The following is a 20,068-nucleotide window of genomic DNA, read 5'->3' as shown; positions in this document are numbered from 1 at the left end:
TCAAATGGTTTCTACCTTCCTGGAGTTTGCCAAATTTGGTTATGCTGCCAGCAAGATAAAATCCAAGTTGTCTAACTCACACATTCCTTAATATAGCACAATTGTGGCTAAGCCTTGAATAACTCTCAATAAGTGCATACATAGATAGAGAGACTTCACTTTTTGCCTACTTCTATCTTAGAATTTTAGTTTTAGATCACTAATGTTAAGTACTGAAGACAAATAACAGCCTGCTTCCTAGCTTTAGAGACACAGTTTATACTGGTAACAATGGTACTAATATTCTGTACTATCTTTTTAGCTTACATTTTCATATCTGGTCTTCCTCTTCCACTTTTAAACAGTTTGTTGATTGTTTTGTGCTATACAGGTAGTCCTCAGGTTATGACAGCAATTGCAACTGGGATTTTCATTGCTAAGTGATGTAGTCATAAAGCACAATGTCATGTGACTGCACTGCTTAGCAACGGCAATCCTGGTAGTCCTTGTTGCCATTGTTAAAGGAGAACTGCATGGGTTGTTAAGTGAAAGGACCTCACGTGACCATGACATGGGAAGGGGCACTGAAACCACATCCCAGGCAAGCAGACCAGTGGATGAGAACTACTGGTGGGCAGGCAGGTGGCTGGGTGGGTGCCACAGGTAGGCATTATGGAGTACGGGCAGGCAGGTGCTGCGTTCAGGCATTATGGAGTGCAGTCGGGCATGTGGGTGCCGAGGGTGGGTGCTACAGAGTGCAGGCAGGTGGGTGCTACAGAGTATGGATGGGCAGGCTCTATGGAGCATGAGATCCCCATGCCACCCAGGGTCCCTTCGGGAGAAAAAGTGGCGGGAGCAGGAATGACTTGGGGGAGCAATTTGCAATCTTCTGCCAACTTGCCTGTTGAGTTTGCTTGTAGGAAGTCAGCAGAGAAGGTTGCAAATGGTGATCACGTGACTGCAGGATGCTGCAACCATCGTAATTGTGAGCCAACTGCCAAGCGCCCGAATCGTGATCAGCAACTTCAAGGACCGGTTGTAAGTCCCCCTTATCCAGGGCTGTCAAAATTTTGAACAATTGCTGAATGAGTGGTCATAACCTGAGGACTACCTGTACTAGTCTTTGACCGAAAGAAACTTTGAACTGATATGTTTAGATATGTATGCAGTGGTATTCCAGAAGACCTTTGGGCATGTGTCAAAAAATGTATCCATCTTGTCATCCAGAAATCAGGCATTGCAGCGGGGGGGGGGGTAGTGGGGAGAGCTTTAGGCAGGAATTGGTAGCTAAGGAGCCCCTTCCCCTGCTTTCCTCTTCCCCCAGCTGACAGAAGTAACTGAACTTTGAAATCCTAGCTCCTTTTTCCAAACCCTAGAGATTCTGCAGCTTGTTAGCATAGGGAAATAACGTTCATTTCTATCAGCTTTATCAGTTTATGATGGTAAGCTTTATTTACAAAAGCAGGACAACAGTTGGAATGATTTATTGGAATGATTTATTAGCATGATATAACTTGAGTTAAAAAGAGGATGCACCTTTGTGTAATTCTAGGACCTGTAACCCTTCAAGGGGTGGGGCACTAATTAAATGACGTTCTTTGCTCCTTGTTCTCCCTGTTTCACCCTTGTCAAGAGAAGATGATTATGAATCATCTTCAAGCTGCTTTTGTGGGATTGCAGAGTGGAACCAGTGATGATATGGAAATACTTTGAGAAGAAACGTCTGTCTGTCTTTAATGTTGGTAGAATGGTAACATCATATTTGCTTCTTAAGGAGAGAGAGAGAAAGCTGAAGTAAAAAAAAATGTTGCATTTCGATGCAGCTGAAATGTCTTGATTTTTCCCAAAAGATGGTCCCATGCAGAATATGACTAAGAAGTCATTACATATTATGGAGGTGCAATGAGCAGATAAAATTCTTTCCATTTCATAGATGCTCATTGGGATCTTTTTTGTGTCGTTTTTCTAGAGTATAACCTATACTTAACCTTCATAGCTCAGTTTAAATATCGGTCATCGAATTATGTGATGGACCTCCCGAATTTGATTTCTTTCCATTATATTTAGAAGCTGTTTCTCCTTGTGATGACTTTTACAATTAGATGTTTTCACACAGATAGTGTAATTGTTTAGTTTTGATGTTACATACCAGATCATAATAGGTAACATCAAAAGAGTAAGGTGTGCTGATTTCCGCAAGCACAAAAAACACTGGACGTAGTTTGTCTCAGCAACATCACTGTTTAAGGTCAGCTCCAGAAATCAGCTAACTGCGAAGAGGCGACAAAGACTTTGACCAGGGTAGAAAGCTGTGGTGCCACTAACGTTCCACCTCTTCTGAAATCAGAGATCCTACTAATTTTGTACAGTGCAATTAATCTATCTTTGTACTGTCGAAGGCTTTCATGGCCGGCATACGATGGCTGGTGTGGGTCTTCCGGGCTGTGTGGCCGTGTTCTGGGAGTTTTCAAGAAGTCTTCCGGCCACACAGCCCGGAAGACCCACACCAGCCATAATCTATCTTTATTGATTGTATCTGAGTTCTGTGTGCACACTTGTCGCTTTTCCTGGCTTTTCCTACCTTTCCCTTTTCCCAAATTAATTTCTTTTTATAGAGATGTGACTCTATTATTTAAAATGAAAAATGTAATTAAAACCTTCCTCATATCCCAGACTGCACAGTAACAGGTACATTTTCAGTAGGGCTACCCCACATGGGCTGCAAAAATTCGGACGACCCATAGATAGTAGGAAAGAGACAGATTTCTGCAGAGTTTAGTTGCCATCTGATGGTCCTCTGGATTTTTGAGCCCAGAGACTGCAGCCCCCAAATCTTCTCCAGGAAGCTGGAGAATCCTACCAGGCAGTATTAAGTTAGGTTCAGGGAATGCAGTTGTAGCGGGGGGTTGGATTTTGCTCTCTCTCTAAAACTCATAAACATTTTTCTGGGTCAGCATCAGGGTTATGCAACTGAGGAAAAATGGTTGCCTGCTACAGAAGGGAACAGTCTGGGAATGGAAGTTTCCAATTTTATATCAACAAGGGCTTGTATATTATATTTTGTGTGAACCACCTCTGATAGATGCAGAATGCCACAAAACGATGTAACCCTATTCATGCTGTTAGATTCCTAGAGATATTCATTTAGCTACCATCTTGACTTATTTGACACCCTCCCTGGGGACACCTCTAACCATACCTGATATAGCCCAACGCTTCCAAAAGCGTTGGGCTATACTGTGGTCATTATCATTCCCATAATCCCCAAGGGAATGCTGATCGAGTAAGTATTTGACGATTTTAGCATCTTCTCAAATCAGTGTCAAGAAGCTTAATGTACTACGGTAACAAAATGTTTTATTCGCTTAATATTTAGTGAATAAATTAGCAATTTAATATTTTATTCACAATGTAGTTTTGTAATGCAGAAGGTTAGTTTCAAGTATTTTTAAAACATTAGTATCCTAGTACTTGTGTTTATAGTGTATTTTAGTTTGCTCCATTTTATTTCTTCTGGTTTGTTTAGAAATTTTAAATACCTTTTTGGCCCAAGCAATGTAACAGTGTTACAAAACAGTAGATAATTCTAGGCAGTGCCCATAATGAAAGAGTCGGTTTTTTCATAGTGGACCTGGACCAAATCCAAAGTATTTTGCTCCAAGGTTCAATGTACTGTATGCTATGATTAATTCAAACAGACTGTTCGGTGGGACTGCCTCCTTTTTCTAACCGAAGAGGAGGAGGAGGAGGAGGAGGCGGCGGCGGCGGCGGCGGCTGCTGTATAGGCAAAGTAGACACAGCTTCATTTCTTCATATGCTTTCTTGGCGGAGATACAAATAAGATCAGGCTTTTCAGAAGGTTCGTATTTAAATGTTGATATGGAATGACCTTTTCAGAGTTTCAGGTGTTTTATATCAACTGCTGTGGGCATAATGGGATTAAATATTGAAAGAAAATGGTTAATTGCCTAAAAGCAATATAGAAATATTTTAGCTTGTTTGTAGGATCATGCTATTTGCAGACCTTTAATAGGAGAAAGGAGCAAAATTACAGATTAAGCTATTAAAGCAGTAGATTAGATAGGATAAAGCACAACAAGGGAAGGAAAAGGAAGAAAGAAAAATAAAAAGAGGCTGAAGTTGGGTTAGTTGTAAGCAGGGCAATGTTTATTGCTGTATGATTAGGCATCAAAGTGGGGATTAAAACTGCCTTCTTTGTTCTGAAGTGCTGCAACAGAATTTCCCCCCAATTGGGAGTAGAAGGGAAAAGAAAGGGGATAGGTTTTATTTATTTATTTGTGTGTTTGTTTATTCTTCAAACTTATATTGCTGCCCATCTCACTATAGAAGTGATTCTAGGTGGCGTCACAGATAAAAACTATAAAATCAAAAACAAACAAACAAATATATAAAAGTTAAAAATGACAACAGGTTAAAATTAAGCTAAAAAGTTAAAATTAAAATGCAAACTAAAAAGGCGGAGAGAGCATCCTCAGGCTACCAGCCGCCCCCAGTGCTGCAAATCCCCATTGGGTCCCCAAGTTGGCAGAGCCAGGTCTTGACGCCCGTTCTGAAGGCCAAATGAGTGGGGGCCAATTTCACCTCAGGGGGCAAGATGTTCCAGGGGGCAGGAGCCATGGCAGAAATGGGTCTCCTCCTGGACCCCACCAGTCAAAACTGTCTAGATGACGGGGTCCGTAACATACCCTTCCTGAATTTATGCAGGGTGGTATTTTTGCAGGGAAGAGAAACATCATTATGGTGAGTTTCTATTTACACAGAAGAAAGTTGTCCTTGGAATGAGGCACTTGAAAATATTTTAGGATGAAGTGAAAGCAGCCCATTTAGCAATCCTCCAGTCCAGTGTTTCCACTTCTCACGATTGTTTGATAGGATTTTAATACTGTATTGTATTATTTTTCAGTATAGGCTGGCAAATAATTCTGATTTCGGGGACCCCTGAGAGGATCTTGGGTGTAAGGTTCACAGCTACCCAGAAAACTTGAAATCAGTCAGCAGCACAAAATAAGAGACTTCAAGCAGGGACTTCTCTAAGCAGCGTTTTATTTGGCCAAGCAAAAGTCTGGGTGCTCACACCATGCACCAAGAGAGACCAGGGTGGCACACCCTTGGAGACAAAACCACAGCCTTTTATAGTATTTTTAAAAAGGCAGATCTTAGTACCATTATAATGAAGAGGAGTTTTACAACCAGTCAAAGAAACTTAAACAGAATACATTATTCCCCGCCCTTGTTTGCTTACATTAATTCTATTCCCCGCCCTTGTTTGCTTACATTAATTTAAAGGAGTTCCCCCTAACTCTTATACCTTGTCAGTCCCTGCAGACCCTTGTTCTGGGTCCTCCTTCCTTATCAGGCCTCAGACGTAGTCTCTTCGGGAGGAGTTTTCCCTATTATCTGAGCTAGCTTATCTGTGGTTAGTTGCTTCCCCTTGCAATTTCGCTAAGTGCTGTTAGTATTGAAGCTTGGCTATAGAGAACTCTGTGCATACTCTAAAGCTATAAAGTTAACATTGCCAATTTAGATATTGCTTCATTGCCACTTAGATATTGATCCCCTCATGGGGGACCCCCAGGGGACTTAGGACCGTATTTTAAGAAACACTGGTCTAGTCCTTTTTCCTGGGAAACAGCACCGTTGAACTCAGGAAGCAGCCATTATATATTGGACTGTGGTATAGCTTATAAAACTGCAGTTTTTAAAGGAAGAGACCATCTGGTTCTAGCTGTTTTAGATTTCCCAACCCAGAAGCTGGCACTGAGTTGTCTAGTGCTGCTTTAGGCAGGAATTTGGTGAAAGTAGGTATCACTGAGCAAAATTACAGCATAAGGTTGTTCTATAAAGATGCAAAACGAAGCAAAAAGGCAAGAAAACAGAGAACAGGTTGTTGGTCCAGTTTTCTACAATTATGCAAGATGTTTGACAGGGGACGCACGTTTTATGCCAGTTAGGTGGAAAATGCATCTTAATATAGTTAACTTGCTGTGAGTTGTGGGAATTCTTGCCTTCCATTTCTCAGCTGTAATGCTTAAAAGCTCTGCTCAGACTTGTAGAACTGGCAACGCCTCTTTGAATTTTCTGTAACAATCAACACAGAGTAGGAACAACTCCCTTAATTTCTGAGAACAGTGTAAATCTTGACATGGGTTTAAAAGAAATTTTAATCTAGCTTTTGAATACTAATGTCCCTGACTCCGCTTGGGCCAACCTGCTTAGTTCAGAAGCATGCCTCAACCGCTGCTCTTTTTCTCTTTCTCTCTCCCTCTTCTTCTTCTCCAAGATCTGGATTACTGTCAGGTATTAGTAAATACATGACTGTCTGCTCCTGATATAACAGACAGATTAAGTGATTTTTAAAGAAAAGGTCAGTTTGGACAAAATTGTAAATGACAGTTTCTCAGTGGATTCTGAATAATAACTGAGGGAGTAAAACTTTCTTCCGTTTGCTTCCTTGGTTTTCTTTCATCTAGAATTCACCGGGAAAATGCATTACGTCCATCCATCCATCCACATCCATCATGCTATTTCCTTTTGAGACAGGCTATGTTTGTTTGTTTATTTATTAGATTTATATAGCCGCCCATCTTATGCTTGTGACTCTAGGCGGCTCACAGCATTCAAAGAATAAAAAACAAACAAAATAATTAAAAAGAAAACCATTAAAAATACAATTAAAACTCTAACAACAACAGCAACAAACACGGGAGAGTGCATTCTGAGCTTACACACAGTGCAACCATTTAACACTACCATGGGATCCCCAGGCCCCATGATGGAACCATGTTTTAAGGGCCTTCCTGTTAACCCTGTGAGGTAGTCCAGACAGGAAGCACAGCCAGGAGTACTAACACTTTCTTTATTGTAAGGTTACATTAACAGAATCTTGCAAGGCTGAAAGTATTTCTCCTCTCCTTTCCTTTTACTCTCTGGAAAATTAGGGAGGATCTCTTCTGAAATGCTTCTCATGCACCCTCTCTCCTTCTGTGGGCTGAGATTTCTTTTACATGCCAGTTGTCCCATCTGCAACTGTCCCTCCTATCTGCCAAGGCCATTCCCACAGACCATTACACTTCTGGAAGGCCAATAGGGCAGGGGCCAAACTCACTTTGGGGGGAATGATGTTCCTGAGGGCAAGTGCCATGGGAGAAAAGGCTCCCCTCCTGGGTCCGCCAAAGGAAGCTCCTTGGCCAATGGGACCCATCAAAAGTCACCCCTCTTGTTATTATAACGCACAGAAAAGAAGTAATAAATGGTAAGCAAAGGAAGTTAAAGGCATGAGACAAGAAAAGGAAATATAGCTAAAACCAGTTTATACCAACTCCATTCACATAATTGCAATCCATCCTTGCTTCCATCTTGTCATATACTGCTTGATACTTGCCATTAGCACTTTAAACTTCTTGTCTGTCTTTTCTTGAGGTTCTAATCTACACCATTCAGCCACAACATTCTTTGTCTTCCTCTTTACCTCTGCCCATTCATTCTTCTTTCATCTGTTTATTTTGTGATTCAAGCTTCATTCATTCTCTCTTTATAACAAAACTAGTTGCATTGTCAATCTATAAGCAGATCACATCCATATTTTAACATTTCTCCAGTTACATTACCTACACCTGCAGCCTGAATTCTCACAAGGTTTATGACTTGCTTTTCCTGCAAGATTATATATATATTATTAGAAATAAATATATTGGCAGATTATATTAAGTTCATTTATTTTCTATCTTGCAATCTATCAGGAAATCCAGAACTCGCCAAATATGTCTGGGAAACCCAAACTGACCTATTTCAATGGCAGAGGACGGATGGAATCCATTCGGTGGCTGTTAGCAGCAGCTGGAGTTGAGGTTTGTTTCTTCTGTTTTTGTCAGGCCTATAAGGTAGACCGCACTAAAAAACCAATGCCATATAGATCAGGACTATTTTTATCGTAATAGCTATAGTAACCAAATCTTGCAAGTCTGAATGTGTTTCCCCCTTCCTCACTTCATCTTCATGTGAACTGGGCAAGGCCTCAGACATTGACTCAAATTAGTTTCCTGGAATGGGCTCAAGCCCCGCTTATCTAACCGTTGCCTTGGTAGCAGCTCTTCCCCTGTCCTTCAAGGCCATTCCCCCTGCCCTCTACAATTTTAGAAGAAAAATGAAATTAGGGTTTCTTTTTGCCTTGAGATTTGAGCTAAGGATTTCTCAATTCACCACTCACATGGGGTTATTCTGGGGATGGGTAAAGGACTCATGTATCCCACAAGCAACTGCCCCATTCTTTTTTTCTTTTTCCTTTTTGTCCCTTATGGTAAGAGTACTAGATCTAGACTGCAAAGATCTGGATGGCTATGAGGTGGGAGCAAAATATTTTCTCTATCCTTTTGCTGCCATCCAGTGGTCATTGTTACTTTTGCAGCCAAGGTCTAGTAGCCCTACCTGAGGGTAGGCAGAGCCCAAATCTTTCCCCTGATTTAGGTCTGGGAGTGGAGATTTGGAGGGATTTAGATGAAATGGCAGGTTTAAATCTCCCCCATTGGCCCAACTTTTCCCATTTGGGGAATTATGGGACCCAAAAGGTACTTTTAAGCCCAGTTTTCAAAATTCTGTATCCCTGTGATACTAAGTTAAAACATGTTTTTTTTTCTTTTTCCAGTTTGAAGAAATATTTTTGGAAACAAGAGAACAATATTTGAAATTAATCAAAGGTAAATACAGCAACTAATCTTTAAGCCTCTATCATTAAAATAAGTGTCATATACCACAAAGGACATACATTCAGTTCAGAACTGACTAATAATTGGTGTTCTTTCCTTCGATTTAGTGATGTGCTAATAATGTACAAAGCTATATTTGAAATAGATTAGTGGAACTGATAGCTTCTATTAATTTGTTCCATTTCAGACTTTTCAGATTTTGTTTTTTTTTAAGTTATGCTGTCACATTTTTGAGAAAAAACAGAGGCGGACAGTTACTAACTGTTGCTGAATGTTGCTTCCTTGCTCCTTATTTAAGGAAGTGGTTTATTTGCTTTACTATTGATAACTGAACAGTAGTTGCTAGGATAAGATAGTAAGTAACTTGGGGACTTATGGCTGAATGAGATCAGGGGTGACTGCAGGGGGAGTCAAAAAAATTCAAGATGGAAACTATGCAATTTAAGCCCTGCCTATTTTTACATGCATTGCAGAGGGGCATTGATCATGAGATAACAGCTGTCTTCTGGACATTTTGCTCTCCCCACCCCACCCCTGTGCACTCTCATGGATGCCTTTGAATGGGATGAAAATGCAGAGGAAAATAGGAGGCTTAGTAAGTGGGAACTGAAACAGTTGCCAAGAGGGAAGAGGATGGAGAATATACAAAGGGAGCACTTCTTTGAATTGCATTCATCCCAATTTAATGTGAGTTTGTGTTCTTCCTTCCTTCAATAAACACACCACTGTTTATGATTAATATATCTACAGTTTGACAGTTTATCAGCAACTTGATAATGCAGACTAAACCCTTCTACCAAGAAATAAAAAGTTACTACTGATGATTCATATTCTCAAAATGTGCACCTTTTTACAGTTCACAAATGATTTCCAAGATCTCTTTCAGGAAGAAGGAGTCAAAACAAATTTTAATTTTAAATTAAATTCCTAATTTGACTGCCTAATCTGTCAATTCTGTGTACCTGATAATCCCAGGTCATAACCTTTTATTCTGAAATACCTTGAAAGGGACTGAGTTCAAGTGATTGGGAAGTAGATTGCACCACTGAATTGTATCACCCTGTTTTTGAACAATTGTTTTCTTTAGGCTACTTAGTTTTCATAATTTTGGAGTGGGGATTTATACGATAGCCTTAAGATCCTGATTACTTAAGAATTTTAAATTGATCAAATTTTTTTCCAGAAAAATATGAAAATCTGATGAGATGCTGAAGTTGTTAGTGATACTTAAAATTGGTCTAGGTATGTTAGTACATTTAATATGCTCAGCATCATTTTCTGGAGGAGCTCCTGTATTTGGTCCCCTCCCCATTGCTCCTTTCTGTATGGGACTATATGGCTTTACCAGTATAGTTAGAGAATAGCAGAGAGAGGGATGTTATCCAGTGAAGGCAAGGCACTTTCCCAGATCTGCAGCGGTCATTATCAGGGATTCCTTCAGGAAATCATTGTTGCTATCCCCTCTCTGTTCTCCATGAGAAAGGTCATCTCCAACAGGGACAAGAAATTGTAGTGTTTCTTCAGTGAATATAATGGTATGTGGGAATGACCTTGGGAAATGGGAGGAAGGGATGCTGCCTAGGGAATGATCAGATAAGAGGGGGCATAGCCGACAGCTGCATAATGGGCAGAGAAAGAAACTCAGAAAGGAACTTCCCTAACTTATCAGGCTGTGAAAGACACGGTGGGAGATTCGTGTTTTCAAACTTACAAGATTATGTTAACGTAGCCTTACAATAAGGTAGAATTAGCTCACCTGGTCACGTTTCCTATCTGGTCTACCCGGGAAGGCTGACAGTGAGTCAACCGTGGTCTACATGTGCATGTAAAGAGAAATCATTTGGGTTCTCATGTTGTATACAGGTAGTTCCCAGTTTAAGAACAAGTCCCTTTCCCAAGGTCTGTCCTTAAGTCAAATTTACATGAAAGCCAGAACAGTACTATTGTATAATGCTATATAAGTAGTATTGTGTAATGAACCTGAACCATTGTGCATTTAACTCGAATCATTGCGTACTTAATTCAAATTTAGGTACAATAGGCTCTGTTCTTAACTATGGGTCGTCCATAAACTGGGTGTTCTTAACCCAGGGACTACCCATAATAAGCAGCCTTCTGAAGCATGCATTCTGCCCAGTTTAGCTTTGCAGGCCACGCCATTAAGCAGAATGACAGAGTCATCCCAGGCAGCAGATCCTGGGAGGTGGAAGCAAAAAGACTGGCAGAAACAGCCATGGCTTCCTAAGGTAGCCTGTAGCCAAGAGATGCAACAGAGAATGCTGTGCCGTGGGTGCAATTTACTTTTGCCTTTGGAACAGGTAGAGCTTTCTTTGTTCTGCGTAAGCCACAAAATGCCTGATCAGCCACTACAACCAATAAGGAAGTTGTCTCATCACGTCCAATCAGATAATGGCTTGTGGGTAAAGCTAAACTGAGCAGAATGCATGCTGCGGAAGGCTGCTTATTACAGGTAGTCCCTGGGTTAAGAACACCTGGTTTATGGATGACCCATCATGCAGCTTTTTTTGTAAAGCCTTTTTTAAGAAGGAAATCTTACCAAGTTCATTTCCGAGCCAAGAATAAAATGCATGGACAGTTGCTTGAAACAGAGGTAAACGTTTATTTCCAAAAGCACAGCGTGCAGAATCAGATCTCAGAAGTGGCCATGAGCAAGAATTCCCAAAGAGCCCTTTATATAGGGAAAACTTGCCTTTGTTTCTTGAAAAAGCGCACCAAGAGAGAGCCCGCCCTCTAGAAATTCTTAGAAAGTGTAATTAGCCGGAGTTCCAGGAGGTCAGGCACCCCACTGAGGCCAGGCACCCTTTGAGCTGGTTTCCTCTACTCAGGCATCCTGGGTTTGCCTGTCTAGCACTGCCTGACTGGTATACAGATCTCTTTGGGAAAAGATCTTTTGTTATTTGATTAAGGTTTTGGTTAAGTTCAAAGAATGTTAGCTCTTCCTGTCAGATCTTTTGTTATTTTATTAGGGGATCTTTTTGGCTAGGTTCAAGGAATCTTGACTCTTCCTGCCACATTTTAATCTTTTGGGGGAACTCATTCTAACTGTAAATTTGACCTTGTTTGCTATGGAAAGATTGAATGGCAGGATGAGACAAGCGGGAAGGTTTGGCTTCCTGCTTTCATGGAGGAAGAGTTTGATTTCCTTCTCACACCATGAATTTGATTTACTTGTTTTATCTGTAGAAATTTGATATGAGTGAAGTTTGAGAAATAGGTGAGCTGATGGCATGTGCAAGATGTCTGTGGTAAAGGGTAAAGCAAATGGCTGACTTCTCAGCAACAATTTCTCACACTTTACGCAGTTTCATAATTGAAATAGAAATTTGTTTATATATCTGTAAATATTATGGAAAAGTGAAGATGTGGAAAAGGCTGTAGAGTAATTATTCCTAATAAAAGATACTGTTCTCTTTTTCTGAGCTTGGCAATCTGTTTTTAAATCTGCACCAACATTTGGGGTACAGTTTAAAATTTAAGGCACAGCAAATATTTCCATGGCTGAAAGTGCAATATACATATATCCCATTAATTAATTTGTTTTATTCTGCATAAAAAGCTATTATATTTGCTAGTTGATTAAATTCAGTCTGGAAGGTAGGTCACATACTAGCATGAAACTGTATTTAAGTATAGCTGGATCTTTCCATTTTGCCTAACTCTCTGAAGCTACTCTATGACATCCTAGGCCTGCTCAGTGATGCTGCGTTTTTCTCTCTTTTCTTTTCTCCCCTTTCCCACAGAGGGGTATCTGCTGTTTGATCAAGTCCCCCTGGTGGAGATGGATGGGCTGAAGCTGGTCCACACCAAGGCTATTCTCAATTACATTGCAGGGAAATACAATCTCCATGGGAAGGATCTGAAAGAAAGAGCACAGTACTGTATTGCAGTTCATTATACTAGACTAGATCAAAAGTCTCTGCCCTAATATTACTGCATTCCCACATGCATATCAATATACATTGGCTATGAATGAGAAACGATTCTTGCAGGCCAAGAACAAAAACATTTTGGACCATTGGCTTCTGGTGTGGTGTCTAAAATAGTCCTGGAGCCTCTGGAAAATGTTTTGCCAGTCCTATGTTATCCATTAACTTTCTACTGGCACATGCGCCTGATTTTTGCATCTAGTTGTGAGAAGTTAAAGAGAGCAGCATTATTGGCTTTATTGACAGAGAGAATTGAAGGCTTATAGTCTCTTTGTAGTATTTGTTGTCCAACCCCCACTCCCCCAACACACAGCCTCCCCCCTCCTTACAAAGACACCTTTGCACATCAGAAGCTACTAGGCTCTCTATGAACGGCAGTAATTTCCAGAAAAATAATTTGTGTAGCTCCCACACTTATCCCTAAGGGGCCTTCCAGGATTAGGGCATTCCACTAGAAATCTTTTTATTTATTTAAAATTAATTATATACATTTCTTTATTTATGATTTTATTCTATTTGTGTGTGCCAAATTTAAAAAGACTCAATGAAACATACAGCCATAAATTTCTTTATTTATGATTTTATTTATTCTATTTGTGTGTGCCAAATTTAAAAAGACTCAATGAAACATACAGCCAATTAAATGTCCATAATAAACACCATTTAAATCCAAATGGTAAACAATACAGAATAATAATAATAATAACAACAACAACAACAACTAAATAAATCACACAGCCAAAATACAAGACAAAAATAGAAGGCAACAGTTAAATTGGAATTAAAACAACAATTAACTAGTCACCCAAAGCTCTACAGAAAGGTTCCATCTTAAGCAGCTTCTGGGACATTAAGAGGGATGATATGAGTCCTAGTTCCAAGGGGGAGTTAGTCTACAAGGCCAGAGCCACAGGTGAGAAACAGCACTTCCTGGTATTAGCAGAAGCTTCTTCTGGGAAGAATGTACCAGCTGGGCTAACTCAGGTATGCTATATGGGCTCCAAGTCATAAAGGGTATCATAAGTTAAACGAGCACCTTGAATTGCATTTGGAAACCTATTGGCAGCCAATGGAGGGATAATATACTTTTGGTGACTAGCATTGGCCAACAATTAGACCGTGGCCTTTTGTACAAGCTACAGTTTCTGTGTGATTTTCAGGGCAACCCCATGTACAATGAATTGCAGTTGTCTAGTCAGAAAATGATGAGTTACCATTGCAAAGTCCTCCAGATCCAGGTAGGGCCATAACTGATGTACCAGCCAGTGAATCCAAGCATAGGGTTAAATCTCATGTGGACTCCAATCTCAGATTTCATGGACACCTTCCCCTCCCCCCAATGAAAGTGGCATTTTGAAAAATCTGCAAGTTAAGTGCCAAGTTTAACATGGTGTGTAATTTGGCTTTCTACCTCAAGCCATTTGTACAGCATTCTTTTTTTCAAAAAAAATGTCACATTTGACTTCTTGCACAATTTGGCCCTCTGCTTCTATCCATTGGAGCTACTAACTTAAAAAAAAAAAAAATCTCTTTGTGGGAAAGATGCCATTACCTCTGACCTCTTACAGAGATGCCTAGCTTTTCAAAAGAGAGTGTCTTAGCCGATTAGCTTCAATGGTGAAAAAGCAATTTACTATTCTGGACTACTAACCAGTGGCCTGACTAACAAAAGAAAGATCAAGATCAGTTTTAGATCATCTGTAATATTATTATATCAGCATTACAGCACTTCTATCTTTCCTTTCAGAATACAATGCACATTTTCCTCTTTTTTTGGTACAAGCAAGTTGCACAATCACATTCATAACTTGTTCTGAACATACTCCTTTTTTGTCTGATTGCCAGTATCAATATTGGCCTTGCCTGTCTGATCCTGCCTGCTTTGCTGACAATCAATGACTCAGGTATTTTGTGTAGAAATAAGGCCATAGGTAAACGAGACCAGCTCTGGGCACAACCAAACAAGCAACCAAGTCAAGGTGGAACTGGAACGGTCTGGTTTTGCAGCTGCGAACCAATGAAAGAAGTGTGAAAGGAGGTAGAACTCCCTCTCCGCAGTTAATTCCTTTGTTAGTAGCATTTTGGGAGCAATGACTATGCCGGCTTGGGAAATCTGGGAGCAGAAGATGATACTTCTGGGATTCTGGAAAATGTCCCAGTTGGGAAACACCGTACCATAGCATAGATCATGTGACATGCACTCTGCAATTAGGCAATATTTTAAAGGGCTGGGAGCACACAACTTTGTGAAAGCATGACTGGCATTCTCATGCCTAGTTTTCGTGCTGGCAGAGCTCTTCCCCCTTTTATATGATAGTCATACAGTAGGTCATAGTTCTTGTGTTATTCCGTGGGAATAGAGAAGGAGAATCAGGGAAGCATATAGGTATGCAGGCCAATAGAGCTATCTCCAAGTTCTAGGTAAAGTGGGTTACAGTGCCCATCATCCTAAGCCAGCATGAGCTAGCCGACACCTCTTGAAGGGACCAGGTACTTGCAGAGAGTGGTTCTGTTTGATAGATGCAGACTCTCTTTCCTGTTCTTGGTCAGTTGCTCTTCCTGTTGGGGATCTCTTCTGAAATTTCTTCTTTAGTCCCTGTTGCTAGAGGAGTTATCCTCCATCTCTAGGCTCTTCAACAATGAAATCCATGAGTGAGGGCAAAAGAAGAAATTTTTTCTTTAGTGCACATTTGAGTTCACACTCACAAAGACTAAGGTGTCACTCAGTGCACAGCCTGCCATCTTGCCATGAATTAGCTTTGGTCAGAGGACAATGTGTGTGTTTTTCCAGTCTCCAAGGAGAAAAAGAGCTATTGCACATTTAGGAACTGCAGTGTTGCAGAAGGTGGCCCCAGGCAGTGGTCCTTCTTAGAAGAATAGGCATTTTACATGCAACTCTTGAAGCTGGGGATCAGTTGCTATAGCCAAGACAAGATTTCTGCAGCAAGCCAAGATGATTTTGAAATGACAACATGGCCAGTGACATTGTGACACAAATCTTGCCGTTATGTATTTGAGAGTCTCAATGCGTGACACAAGCATGTAAATAACAGTATTTGTGTCATGATGTCAGCTAAGTTAAATTTAATTTGTTAAAATGTGGCTTTTTTTTTATGTAACATTTCTCCCATCTACCTCCACAGAATTGACATGTACGTGGAAGGAACCATGGACCTGATGGCTATTATTTTGCTGTATCCTTTTTCTCCACCTGAGGAAAAGGAGAAGCAGCTTGCTACACTTATTGAAAAGGCCACAACCAGGTACTTCCCAGTCTATGAAAAGGTAGGGCAACAGTTACCTTTCTTCTAGCAGCTACCCCTTCATTCAGATGAATGGCATTGGCTTCAGAGCATACACAGAAGGCACATTTTTAGATATTTTTGTCTTTCTGCCTTTGAAATTTAGGCCCATCCACACAAGATCCCAAGCAGTAATGTATTTTGCTTGGATTTAGCTTTGCATGTTATTTGAAACAACCAAATGGCTTGTAAACCATGTACTGTGTGATCCCAGTCTAAGGTAGGACAGGATGGTGTTCTCCTCTGATGCTGTAACTGGATAAAACACTCCAATCAATGCTTGGTCTGCTCTTGTCCTTGTCACCATCCAAAAATGTTCCTGTGGCAACTTATGACACACTCCAAATATTTTGGTATGCACAACAATGCACTTCAGGACTGGGAAATTAGCCAAGAATGCCCAGATAGACTGGAATTCATTGTTTCTTCAAGCACAATACTTGTAAACAATGCATTAACTGATGAAAACTAGTTGGCTATACTGAGTAATTAGGGAAATGGATTTAACTACCAAGTAATTTTCTAATTTATGGGACAGACTTGTGACCTCAGAATATTGCTCAATTAAGCAAAACTTTCTATCATTTTACTTGTTAAATTAAATGACCTATAGTTTCTTGTATTCCTCCTTGAACTGGAACAATACAAGAAACTGGAATCATATTATATTGTCTGTTTTCCGAAGAGAATAGATTAGTTAGGCTTTGGGAAATACAAGACTGTTTCTGATTATCAGCCTTATGTGAACAGTTTACAATTGTGTTATATTTCCTCTTCATTTTTTATAACACCCAGGCCTTAATTGCTTTCCTAACTGATTTTTATTTCTCCCCAGCATTTAAATGTTCTGTCTTCTTTGCTTCCAATTATTATTATTTCAGTTTTAGCATTTGATATGTGTACATACATGTTTACTGTATAGAGAGAGTATTCCCTTTGGTTCCTATTGAACAACCATAGGATGCTTCTAGTAGGCTGTAAGGCATATATCATCCGAAGAGAGTAGTTAATGTCCAAAAGCCTTTTGGCAGAGTTTACTTAATGTATGTTTTGACTCAGCCATGGTGTTTTTGTATTTTATAGGCTCTGAAACAGCATAGGCAAGAGTTCCTGGTTGGCAATCACTTCAGCTGGGCAGATATACAGTTGCTTGAAGCAATTTTAATGTTGGAAGAGAAAAAAGCTGATGTTCTTGCACCATTCCCTCAACTACAGGTAATCTAGTCATGCCTATCAGGCCAATGTTTACTTGCACAATATAAATGAACGTGCTAGTTCTGACTTACGCTGCTACTTAAGCCATTAGTTGGAGATCATAGGAACTGAAGTCCAGCAATGCTTTTTCTTTGCCTCTATTTTGTTCACAGGAGGGAACTTTTTGAGTGGTTCAGGAGCTTGTGCCAGGAAGGCTGGGAAGGCCTCCTTGACCCATCTGTGAAGGGTTTATGAATCTTTTCTGAGATAAGCAGATTCACAATGTTGTGGGGAAGATAGCAGGAAAGGGCTTAATGTATATGCCTTGGTTTTCCCCTGTGCAGCTTGAAGATGTGAACAAAGTGCTTGAACAAGCTTGGGTCATCACATGTCTTTTAAATACAGCTCCCTTGTGACTAATACTGGCTGGAACAGATTTTTGAGGCTGGTAAATTATGCTTCTTTAATGCCTTCCTCAACCAAAGAATAGTGGCATCCTACTTTGAAGGAGGCAGTTCTACTCCCTGTTGAAGAAATCATTGCTAGATCCCTCCCTTTTTATTAGCCACAGGGCAATTTCAAATTTGCTATTTCTGGTCAAGGTGGTGGAATGGATAGTGGCTGAGCAGCTCCAAGTGCTTCTGGATGCAACTGATATTCTGGATCCATTTTAGTCTGGAGCATCTCATGAGATGGTAACCGGTTGCTCTGACAATCTGTTAAGGGAGCACAACGTTAATATTTCTCTGCTTAAGTTCCTGGATCTTTGGCACCTTTTGATACCATTTACCATGGAATCCTTCTGAATCACCTTGGGAAGTTGGAAGTTGGGACCACAGCTAAATCATGGCTCCTCTCTTATCTCAGGGGCAGGTTTTAGATGGCATTCTTGGGGAAGTATGTTCCACTTTGCGGCTCTTGACTTCAGAGTGGCACAAATTCTTATTCTCCCCTCCGGGCTTTTTTATATCTGTATGAAGCAGTAGGGAATGATCATCAGAGTTATGGATCTGGGCGCCATCTACATATAGATGCCATTCAGCTCTGCTTCTCCTTTCCCTCTTAATCAGGTGTGCTGGGCTGTCTGGTGGGTGTCTGTTGGGGCTGGATTACAGACTGGATGAGTGGCTGAATCCAAGCACTACAGCGTAATTGATAGGTGGGGGAGACTTAATCCAGAGAGATGGGACCTTACTTCAATACGTGGGGTTTCTTTTCCTTTGAAGGAGCAGTTAGGCAACCTGAGCATTGTTCTTGGACCCTGTGCTGTCCTTGAGTATGTAGGTCAGCATGGTGGCAAGGAATACCTTTCTTTCATCTGCAGATGAATAACTAATCTATCAACTGTTGATTTATCCAACCTGACACTATTACCCATGCTCTGACCATTGTAACACACACTAAGTGGTGATGCCTTTGAAAGAAACTTGAAAATTATAGTGGGTCCAGAATGTGATGGCCAAGCTTTTGTCAGCTGTTTCCATATGGGAGCATGGGAGACTGTTTGGCAAAGTTGCCCTGGCTACGTGTAGATGTCTGGATTACATTCAAGCTGCTTATTTTGATCTATAAATCCCTGAACTCACTTATATGGAAGAGGGGTTTCTCCCATATGTCACAAACAGAAACGTCCAATTATTTTAAAGGGCTTATTACAGATGCTGGAGGGAGGCTGGGTCGGAACTGCTTAGGGTGGTTCTCTGTGGTGGCACCAGCTGTATGGAATTCCTTCCTCATAAGAAATTCAGATTTCTCCTTCCCTAGTTTGTTTAAAGAAAAGACTCAAACCTTCTTGTCCAGGAATTTGTGTTTCATAGATATAAACAGGGGTATATCTTTGATATATTTATATTTGAAGTTTTTTTGGGACATTATTTTATTTACAGATCTCTATTGTGTTCTGAAGTTTTACGGTGTTTTATGATGGCTGGATTTTATCAATGTTGTTGATTTATATTGTCAACCACTACAAGCTGTCTTGGCTGGGAATGTGCGGGTTATAAGTTCAACAGTAATATAATAATTACTTATAGTTATAATAATAACAATAAATAATAATAGTAAATATTGTTTATTTATTGCTTTAGGCTTTCAAAGCAAGAATAAGCTCTATCCCCACCATTAAGAAATTCCTAGAACCTGGAAGCCAAAGGAAACCACCTCCTGATGATGCTTATGTAGCCACAGTGCTGAAGGTTTTTAAGATGGACTTAGCATAACATCATGTCTGCTTGCCAGAATATCAAATATCTCCGGGCAATAGAAAGACCCAGCATAAGCCAACAAGATTTCCATCATGCAGCAAGGAACACAGCCCAACCGTTACAAGCTATCTCAAAGGGTTCCTATTGTTATTTAACCTCAAGTGGTAGTACATCTCCCACCTTGGTTTCTATGCAATGATGTTTGGCCACAGAGCACCCCCACAGTTGTTTATCATGGCACACTGCTGTCTGGTGTGCTAAATGCATGGACCTTGCCTTCATCTCATTTAGGGGACAATTCAAAATCCTATTTTTTGTTTCCTAAAAGCAAATGATTATCTGATGGGATCAAAAGCAATAAATGATTTACTCTTTGGTGCAAATCATTAAAGTGTTTTAAGTTCTTGCATTCATACATTTGACATAAAGAAGTTTTTTCTTTCTTCTGGAAAATTTCATTCATTCATTCATTCATTCATTCATTCATTCATTCATTCATTCATTCATGTATCTTGCTTACATACATAGAATCATAGAACTGGAAGGAGCCATTGAATTCAATGCTAGAATTCAAATTATTTATTTGTTTGTTTAACTTTATGGCCACTCAACTCCAGTGGACTCTGGAGTTAAAGGCTTTTTGACAGATGGATATGCAATCTCTGCATAAACATACCTACCAAAGGGGAAGTGATTTTGATGTTGAACTGCTCTTACTT

The 20,068-nt window shown here is 40.2% G+C and overlaps 1 protein-coding gene across 1 annotated transcript; it reads left to right on the top strand.

Moving 5' to 3' along the window:
• The first annotated feature begins 3,706 nt into the window (after positions 1-3,706).
• On the top strand, positions 3,707-19,762 carry LOC103064061 (glutathione S-transferase 3-like). The gene is made up of 7 exons (XM_007435157.4): positions 3,707-3,838; positions 7,740-7,847; positions 8,642-8,693; positions 12,464-12,596; positions 15,793-15,934; positions 17,035-17,166; positions 19,233-19,762. The coding sequence occupies exons 2-7, from the start codon at positions 7,761-7,763 to the stop codon at positions 19,362-19,364; spliced, it is 678 nt and encodes a 225-aa protein (XP_007435219.1). The 5' UTR covers positions 3,707-3,838; positions 7,740-7,760; the 3' UTR covers positions 19,365-19,762.
• The last annotated feature ends 306 nt before the right edge of the window (positions 19,763-20,068 follow it).

Source organism: Python bivittatus, unplaced genomic scaffold (genome assembly GCF_059951505.1).
Source record: "Python bivittatus isolate LINGU-HERP-01145 unplaced genomic scaffold, Pbiv_v1 ctg000020_np1212, whole genome shotgun sequence".
NCBI lineage: Eukaryota > Metazoa > Chordata > Lepidosauria > Squamata > Pythonidae > Python > Python bivittatus.
Note: the sequence above shows the minus strand (reverse complement) of the source record. Positions and strands in the feature narration are given on the sequence as shown.

Bases quoted from the DNA above. Each gene is read 5' to 3' on its own strand.
- LOC103064061 (XM_007435157.4), top strand. From the start codon at position 7,761: ATGTCTGGGAAACCCAAACTGACCTATTTCAATGGCAGAGGACGGATG. The intron at 7,848-8,641 runs GTTTGTTTCTTC...TTCTTTTTCCAG, and splicing joins TAGCAGCAGCTGGAGTTGAG to TTTGAAGAAATATTTTTGGA. The intron at 12,597-15,792 runs GTACTGTATTGC...CTACCTCCACAG, and splicing joins GATCTGAAAGAAAGAGCACA to AATTGACATGTACGTGGAAG.